Source organism: Pan troglodytes, chromosome 11 (assembly GCF_028858775.2).
Source record: "Pan troglodytes isolate AG18354 chromosome 11, NHGRI_mPanTro3-v2.0_pri, whole genome shotgun sequence".
Classification (NCBI taxonomy): Eukaryota; Metazoa; Chordata; class Mammalia; order Primates; family Hominidae; genus Pan; species Pan troglodytes.
The window spans coordinates 10,358,850-10,367,739 of record NC_072409.2 but is presented as its reverse complement, the minus strand read 5'-3'; the positions used below and the strand labels follow the sequence as shown (position 1 = coordinate 10,367,739).

Here is an 8,890-nt window from a genome sequence, read left to right as displayed (position 1 = left end):
CAGCCTCCCTAGTAGCAGGAACTACAGGTGCGTACCTGTCATTTTTTTCCAATTTAATTCCACTGTGGTCAAAGTACATACTTTGTATGAGTTGACTTGTTTTATGGGTGGAATATGTTCTGAGTGCACTTGAAAAGAATGTGTATTCTGCTGTTGTTGGGTGGAGTATTTTGTAAATGTCAGTGTGGTCAAGTTGGGTGTTTGTTTTTGTTGTTGTTTTTTTTTAGACAAGATCTCACTCTGTTGCCCAGGCTAGAATGTGTGGTGTGATCATATCTCACTGCAACCTTGAACTTGTGGGCTCAAGCAATCCTCCTGCCTTACCCTCCCGAGTACCTAGGACTACAGGTGTGAGCCACTATACTCGGCTAATTTTTTTTTTTTTTTTTTTGAGAAGAGTTTTGCCCTTGTTGCCCAGGCTGGAGTGCAATGGCGCGATCTCAGCGCACCGCAACCTCCACCTCCCAGGTTCAAGCAATTCTTCTGCCTCAGCCTCCAAAGTAGCTGGGATTATAGGCATGTGCCACCACACCCGGCTAATTTTGTATTTTTAGTAGAGACAGGTTTTCTCCATGTTGGTGAGGCTGGTCTCGAACTCCCGACCTCATGTGATCCACCCGCCTCAGCCTCCCAAAGTGCTGGGATTACAGGCGTGAGCCACTGTGCCTGGCCACTTGGCTAATTTTTGTATATTTTCTAGAGACAGGGTCTTACTTTGTTTCCCAGGCTGGTCTGAAACTCCTGACTTCAAGCAATCCTCCCGCCTCAGCCTCCCAAAGTGCTGGGATTACAGGTGAGAGCCACCATACCTGGCCTAGTTTTAGAATCTTAAACAGTATACTTTGATTTCTATCCTCCCAGCCTTTGAGCTGTGGTCCTCATGCATTTTACTGTTACACACGTTATAAACCCACAGTGTATTGTTTTATTTTTGCTTTAAATAGTCACTTATCTTTTAAAGATACTTAAATAGGCTGGGAGCAGTGGCTCATGCCTGTAATCCCAACACTTTGGGAGGCCGAGGTGGGTGGATCATCTGAGGTCAGGAGTTCAAGACCAGCCTGGCCAACATGGTGAAACCCCATCTCTACTAAAAATACAAAAATTAGCTGGGTATGGTGGCGGGTGCCTGTAATCCCAGCTACTTGGGAGTCTGAGGCAGGAGAATTGCTTGAACCCGGAAGGCGGAGGTTACAGTGAGCTGGGATCGCACCATTGCAGCCAGCCTCAGCCTCCCAAAGTGCTGGGATTACAGGCGTGAGCCACCGCGCTCGGTCCCCAGTCATTCTTTTATTTTATTGTATTTTATTTTTTGAGACGGAGTCTCACTCTGTCGCCCAGTCTGGAGTGCAGTGCAGTGAGGCAATCTCAGCTTACTGCAACCTCCGCCTTCTGGGTTCAAGCGATTCTCCTGCCTCAGCCTCCTGAGTAGCTGGAACTACAAGCATGAGCCACCACGCCTGGCCAGAACCCAGTCATTCTTATCTGTATGTAATGGGTCTTGTTTTCTCTGTCTGCTTTTAAGATTTCCTCTTTATCACTGGTGTTCCGAAATTTAGTTGTGATGTGCCAGAGTTCGTTTTTTCGATGTTTCTTGTGCTTAGGGTTTGTTGAGCATCTTAGATTTGTAGATCTGTAGCTTTTAATAAATTTGGAGAAATATTTGGCCATTATTTCTTTAAATTATTTTTTCAGCCCCCTCCTTCATGGACTCCAGCTATGGGTGTTAACCTGTTTGGGTCATCCCACCGCTCACCAATGCTCTGTTTGTTTTGTTTCCTCTGTGTTTTATTTTAGGAAGTTTCTATTGCTGTGTCTTCAAGTTTATTAATATTTTCTTCTGCAGTGTCTGATCTGTTAAAATCATTTTTCATCTGAGACATTGTAGTTTTTACCTAGAGTTTGAGGTGGAGCTTTTTAATCTGCGGAGTCTCTACTTGACACACTTGATCTTTCCTTACTTTCTTGTGCATAGGAAGTACAATTATGATAATTTTGAATGTCCCTGTGTACTAAGTCTATCATACATGTCATTTCTGCTCAGTCTCTATTGATTTCTGTCCTCATTATGGGTCACCTTTTCCTGCTTCTTTGTAGTTCCTATTCATTTTTTACTGGATTTTGCCCTCTTGGGTTTTGGTTATTAGTGTATTCCTATGAATATTCTTAAGCTTTATCTTGGAGTAGTTTGACCCTTGCAGGGCTTGCTTTGTTGGGCGGAACAAGGACAGCATTTAGCCTAGGGCTGGCTTTGCCTCACTGTAGAGGCAAAACCCTCTGAGCACTCTTTCTGAACCTCCCTGTATTCTGAGGTTTTCCACTCTGGCTGACGGGAACGGAAACTATTCCTAGCCCTGTAATCCTTTGGGATGGTTCTTTCCCCATGCTCAGGTAGGTTCCTCCCACCCATGCGCTGTGACTCCCTGGGGACCCTTGGGGGAGCTCACTCCCTGTGCAGCTCTCTCCTCTCCGGCGCTCTGTCTGGCACACTCTAGCTGCCCTGGCCTGGCCTCCCCAGCCTCCCAGCCCCATCTCTTGAACATCAGGAGGCTGCTGGGTTCCACCTGGCTTCTCTGCTCTGCACCTAGACTGGAAGCTCCAGGCAGGAAGCTGGGGCAATGGGAGGCGCTCCTGGCTTCATTTGTATACATTGTATACATTTCTCAGGAATCAGTGTCCTTAGCCTGTTGTCCAGTAGCTGGGAAAGATTGTTTTCTATGTTTTGTTTGCACTTGTAGTTATAGGCAGGAAGGTGACTTAGTCCCTGTTACTCCTATCTTTGCCGGAAGCCCTTGAACTCATAACTCAGTTCTGTGGTAGGAGGAAGTGCATTAAATTAAAAAGCGGTAATCTACTAAATAAGGGATTTCTCTTATGTGTATAGATGGGAGGCCAAAACATCACTATCTCCTCCATCTGGCCAGACTTTCTGTGCCTAAAAACAGGGCTCACATTCATTAAAGGATTTATTTATTTATTTTTGAGACAGGGTCTCACTCTGTCAATCAGGCTGCAGCCTCCACTTCCCAGGCTCAGGTGATTCTCCCACCTCAGCCTCCCGTGTAGCTGGGACTACAAGGTGCGCACCACCATGCTCGGCTAATTTTTGATTTTTTTGTAGAGACAGAGTCACATTATGTTGGCCATGCTGGTCTCAAACTCTGGGCTCAAAAGACCTGCCTTGGCCTCCCAAAAGTGCTGGGATTGCAGACGTGAACCACCACTCCTGGCCAAAGGATTTTTATTTACTTAGGGTTTTTGGCTATGGACTGGCTCTTCTTTAGTATTAAAATGATCTAGTTGCATGAATCACAATCATTTTGTAGATAATAATAATAAAATAGCTAATAGCTCCATGTACTGTCCTAAGAACTTTTATATATTCTCTAATTTAGTCTTTAACCAATTCTATGAAGTACTAACTCCATTTTGCACATAAGGCTAGTGAAGCACAGAGAGCTGAAGTATCTTAGCCAGGATTACACAGCTAATAAGTGATGGCCAGGATTGGAATTTGGGGTCTGGCTCCAGAGACTGTGCATTTAATCAACATGCAAAACTGCTTCTGGACAAGTTCTGTTTATCTAGTGAGAGGGCAACTGATAAAGGCTCCTTCAGCTTTCAGAACAAGCCTTAGGACCCCATCTCAACCATCTTACTTTCTCTCCAGATTGTCTTTTTTTTTTTTTTTTTTTTTTTTGAGACAGGATCTCACTGTCACTCAGGTTGGACTGCAGTGGCACGATGATGGCTCACTGCAGCCTTGACCACCCATGCTCAAGTGATCCTCCCACCTCTCAGCCTCCTGAGTAGCTGGGACTACAGCAGGCACCACGATGCCTGGCTATTTTTTTTTTACTTTTTGAAGAGGCAGGTTTCTCCACATTGTCCAGGCTGGTCTCAGACTCGTGGGCTCAGGCAGTCGGCCCACCTCCATCTCCCAAAGTACTGGAATTACAGGTGTAAGCCACTGCGCTCGGCCTTCTTTTTCAATGATTGTTTTATTTACATGTGTATGTGTGTATGCCTGGGTCATACATGCTTATGGTTCAGTTTCGCAAGATACAAGAGGATGTTCGGTGAAAACACGTCTCTCATCTGCCTTTCTCCTCTCAAAGCCCCAAGTGTCCTCCCCGCCCCACACCCTCTCTTCAATTTGATTGTCTTTCCAGAGGCCGTCTTCACAAATAAAAGCTAGGAATAAATGGCAGCACACAATCCCCTTTCTTCTATACTTTGTCATTTAACAAGTTGGTTTTTTTTGTTTTTTGTTTTTGAGATGAAATTTCGCTCTTGTCACCCAGGCTGGAGTGCAATGGTGCGATCTTGGCTCACTGCAACCTCCGCCTCCTGGGTTCAAGTGATTCTCCTGCCTCAGCCTCCCAAGTAGCTGGGATTACAGGCGCCTGCCACCATGCCCGGCTAATTTTTCTATTTTTAGTAGAGACGGGGTTTCACCATGTTGGCCAGGCTGGTCTTGAACTCCGCCTGCCTTGGCCTCCCAAAGTGCTGGGATTATAGGCATGAGCCACCACATCCAGCCTTGTGTTTGTATTTTTAAATAATGGTTGTGGGGCCATGCACGGTGGCTCGCTCCTGTAATCCCAGCACTTTGGGAGGCCAAGGTGGGTGGATCACTTGAGGTCAGGAGTTTGAGACCAGCCTGGCCAACATGGTGAAACCCCGTCTCTACTAAAAATACAAACATTAGCTAGGCATGGTGGCAGGTGCCTGTAATCCCAGGTACTTGGGAGGCTGAGGCAGGAGAATTCGCTTGAACCTGGGAGGTGGAGGTTGCGTTGAGCCAAGAGCGACCCACTGCGCTCCAGCCTGGATGACAGAGCGAGACTCCATCTCAATCAATCAATCAGTCAATAAAGGTTGTGAACACTATCAGAGGGTCACCTCAGTGAGGAATGACAGTAGCCAGTGCATTTATCTGTTAGTAAACTAAGAAACAAATGACCAAAGATTAATTCCTTTTTATTTATGACCTTTTACTCAGTTCAGTCTACAGACTTAATCTGTGCCTGGTCCTAGGGGTAGAAAGGTCTGTGACTTGGTCCCTGCCCCCAGGCAGCTCATCTTCTGGAGGGAGACGCAGCAGAAGTAGCTGCTGTGATGTGGCATGTGCTCTGCTGGAGAAAACTGGATCTTGAAACAAGGAAAAATGTTTCTAGAATGCTCTTAGGACATGCTGCCAAGGACTGTTGATGGTGTTGCACTTGATGGTGAATGCCTTCTGGAAGCAACCCGGGTGGAGGGCAGGGAGTTACTTTTGCTACGGAGCCAGCTCAGAGTGGATTCTGTAAGCTGAGCCTCATCTGGAGCTTGAGTCCGCACCTCCCTGCAGAATTGCCGGGCTTCATGCAGGCAATCAGCTGCCTGTGATTGGAGGGCTGGTGCTGGTAGGAATAATGAACTTGGTAGTGTCGGCAGAGGTGATTGGCCAGGCTCTGCTGCAGTGAGAATGCAGACTGGATGCTCGGGTCCTCGGCTTGGGTGATGAGCGAGGACAGCTGAATAACTGGGAGCTCGAAGTTGCTTGCTGCCTCCGGGAGTGGTCTGCTTGGCTGTCGCGTTTTCCTTTTCTTTTTTTTTTTTTTTTTTAAAAAAAGCCAAACGTTTGCTCACCATCACCTGCAGAAGTGAGTTTTTATTGAAGAAGCTCCAGCTGCTTTCTCCTTATTGCCGGCAGCCTGGCAAGCCTCCCTTAGAGTGAGCTACTTCTCAGGCCGGGCACGACAGCAGTGCTAGCACACTTGAAAAAGCAGGAAACCACCCCTGCATGCAGAGCTTCCAGCCTGAGAACCCCAGGCCAGTCCTCCCAGCAGCTGTGTAGCCAGAGAGCCTTGGTACTGTGGTCATATCCCTCAAAAGTGAACAGTCACCATCGGAGGCGTTTGGAGGAGACCGTGATGTTGCAGATGCTGTGGCATTTCCTAGCTAGCTTTTTCCCCAGGGCTGGGTGCCAAGGCTCCAGAGAGGGGGACGATCATGAAGTCAGAGGCACCCCAGCCCCTGCCCGGAGAGACCAGATGGCAAGCTTTTTGGGGAAACAGGACGGAAGGGCTGAGGCCACGGAAAAAAGACCCACCATTTTGCTGGTGGTTGGACCTGCAGAGCAGTTTCCTAAGGTAATGTTGGCCTCAAGAGGACCTCCTAGTTTAGGGCCTGGTCTGGGATCATTTTCCTGGGGAAAAAACGAGTGTGGGGAGGAAGGGAGAACTCACAACGTTAGTTCGGGGTTCAGGGAGAAGTGGTAGGCAATGAGGAAACCCACAAACTCAATCTAAAATCTTTCTGTGGCACCTGTGAAAGCTGCATTACCCACTGCGAGCACCCCAGTGTGGCTGTTGAGGGAAGGAAGGTTGCAATAGACTTGCCTTAGGATTTGTTAGTTTGGCTGAAGAAAGCCATTTGAAAGTGAGGGGCAGCCTGTGAAAGTGTGCCTTAGCTTATCCGAACAGCTCAGGAAGGGTGAAGCTAAAGGGGCGAGAGAGTGTGCCTCGACCGTGGAACCCAGTTGCTTGGAGCTGTGGGGGTGGTCTTGGCATCCTGAAGGTCACAGTCCCCTTGCCTGGGTCCGACCCATCTCTCCTTTGGGTCTGGGAGGAAGAGTGAAGGCGTGAGACTGGGTCCGAGGAGAGGCTGGAGTCATGAGGCGCAGAGGCTGGTGCCCCTCTGGAAATGACTGCGGCCGCTGCGGGTCTGCCAACTGTGGGGTCTTTCATCCCTCCTGAGCCCAGAGCGTGAGTTACCATCCTCACAAGAGCCAAGGTAAGTAGTAGTATCCCCATTTCGTAGATGAAGAAACTGAGGTGCAGAATGGTTACATTATTTGCCCAGGGTTAAACAACTAAAGAGAGGTGGAGCTGAGATTTCACCCCCAAATCCTTGTCCTGTGCTGCCTCGTTTTCCCCTTAGGAAAGCAGTTTTTAAGGAGACTAATGGAGTGCTCAGTATTAGAAAGGAAATTGCCACTTGGCTCAGATTTCTCCTCCCTGCCGTAGGAGTGACCTCGTTCACCTCCTGAGCTTTGGTTATTTTCAATCTTTTTACTTAGGAGAAAAATCAGAGAAGAAAAGGAGATTCTGCCCGTTTGGCACATTGTAGATACCACAGAGATGTTAAGATGAATTGCTACATTTAAGAAATAAAAGCTCATTTTGCCTTTGCTACTAGGGACTTTTGATGTAATAACATTTGCAGTCATGTGGGCACTGGGGAGAAGTCTTCGTCTTTGATGGGTTCCTTCTGAGCAAAGCAGTGGGTCTCTCAGAGACTGTTACGCCTGAGATGTCTGTGCTTAATATGCAAAGAGAGGGTGTCACTTTGTACCTTTTGATTGTTTTAGACAAGATTGGAATGGCTGTGGCACTAGCTTTGTGAGGAACTTTTATCTATAGACCTGCTTGCCTTATTACTACCTCGAATGGCCGGCTCCTTTTAAAATCACCTATTTTTGTCTTTAGCAGTTAACTGCTCTATTTTTCAGCATCATACAGTACCCCCTTGCCAGCTCTCCCCCCAGGGACTGCCTAGGATAGGACTGTCTGTTCTGAACAGCTTAGTTCCTGGCCTGCAGAATCAAGAGACCCACACCTTTTACTGGCTGATCCCCAAAAGAGAGACAGTTCAGCTGGCTGCAAACTGGGGGAGCCCCAGGTGGGATATGGGGCAGCTGGTTGGACTTGAAGCCAGAGAGAAAGCAAATCTGAGAAGCATAGACTCTCAAAGCAGATAGACCAAGAACTGGAGTAACAGGAACATGGATGCAGCCCACATCCTTTTCCAGAACAGTGCTCTGAAGGTGTTTGGGGTTTGTGATCACTGGCTGATTGGGGCTGGCCTCACCAAATCACAAAAAGGACCTCCAGAATGTTTTGGAAACATTTTTGAAAAGTTCACTTTAGGCCAGGCGCAGTGGCTCATGCCTGTAATCCCAGCACTTTGGGAGTCTGAGGTGGACAGATCACGAGGTCAGGAGTTTGAGACCAGCCTGGCCAATATGGTGAAACCCCGTCTCTACTAAAAATACAAAAATTAGCTGGGCGTGGTGGTGCGTGCCTGTACTCCCAGCTACTCAGGAGGCTGAGACAGGAGAATCGCTTGAATCCAGGAGGCGGAGGTTGCAGTGAGCCAAGATTGTGCCGCTGTACTCCAGCCTGGGTGACAGAGCAAGAGTCTGTTTAAAAGAAAAAAAGAAAAGTTCACTTTGGTTCTCAGGCTTCTCAGTGTCCCAGAAGCACTACTTTGTTTTGCTCTCACTTCCCCTGTTTAAATATGTCTGCTAGTGAGTCAGGTTCCTGCAAGCTTTTATTCTAGGAACTGTTCCAGTTTTTCCCTTTATCTTTGTCTTACAGTTAATCTTCAGTTGGAGAAGAAAGCCATTACTCTGGAGTGGGAGGTGCCCTCAGCGGCATTCAAGCTTTCAAATCCTGAGGGGCTGTCTTCTCGGAAGCACAGAGAATTTTGCTCATTGTGTGTGTAACTGCCAAGTGTAGGCAGGTTTCATTGGAAACTGGCTACACTAGGCTGTCATGGCAACCTGATCATCAAATGACACTGTGGCCACAGCCGCCAATGAGGTTTGAGAGCCTTAAGGGTGGGTGGGGCTTGAGCGGCTGGATGCTGGCAAAGCGTCCTCATATTAATATTTCTGGCTCAGTCTGAGTCATTGCAGAGGAGGGGAGAGGAACTTTCTGACCTAATGCTACACTCCCAGAGGCACTGTACCTGCCCTGTTCTTATTCATGGTATTCCGGCCTTTACCTGAAGCACCTGCTTTCTTCTGGCATGTAACATAGTGGTAGAACAAGGAAAGCTTTTGGTGGCATTGGCAGATTTGCTGTGAGAAGATGCTCAGGAGAGGAACTGCTACTTTATA

The 8,890-nt window shown here is 47.6% G+C and overlaps 1 protein-coding gene across 4 annotated transcripts in view; it reads left to right on the top strand.

Moving 5' to 3' along the window:
- Positions 1–8,890, top strand: part of SLC25A25 (solute carrier family 25 member 25) — a 42,501-nt gene that overhangs the window by 19,238 nt on the left and 14,373 nt on the right. The window contains exon 1 of one of the 4 annotated variants that reach the window (XM_001153254.8): positions 5,467–6,137. The exons of 2 other annotated variants lie outside the window; for them this stretch is intronic. In XM_001153254.8, the coding sequence (XP_001153254.1) occupies positions 5,919–6,137 (219 nt within the window). In that variant the 5' untranslated portion in view covers positions 5,467–5,918. Of the gene's footprint in view, positions 1–5,466; positions 6,138–8,890 lie in introns of those variants that run through there. One more of the 4 variants, XM_003951534.6, reaches the window with a different exon arrangement.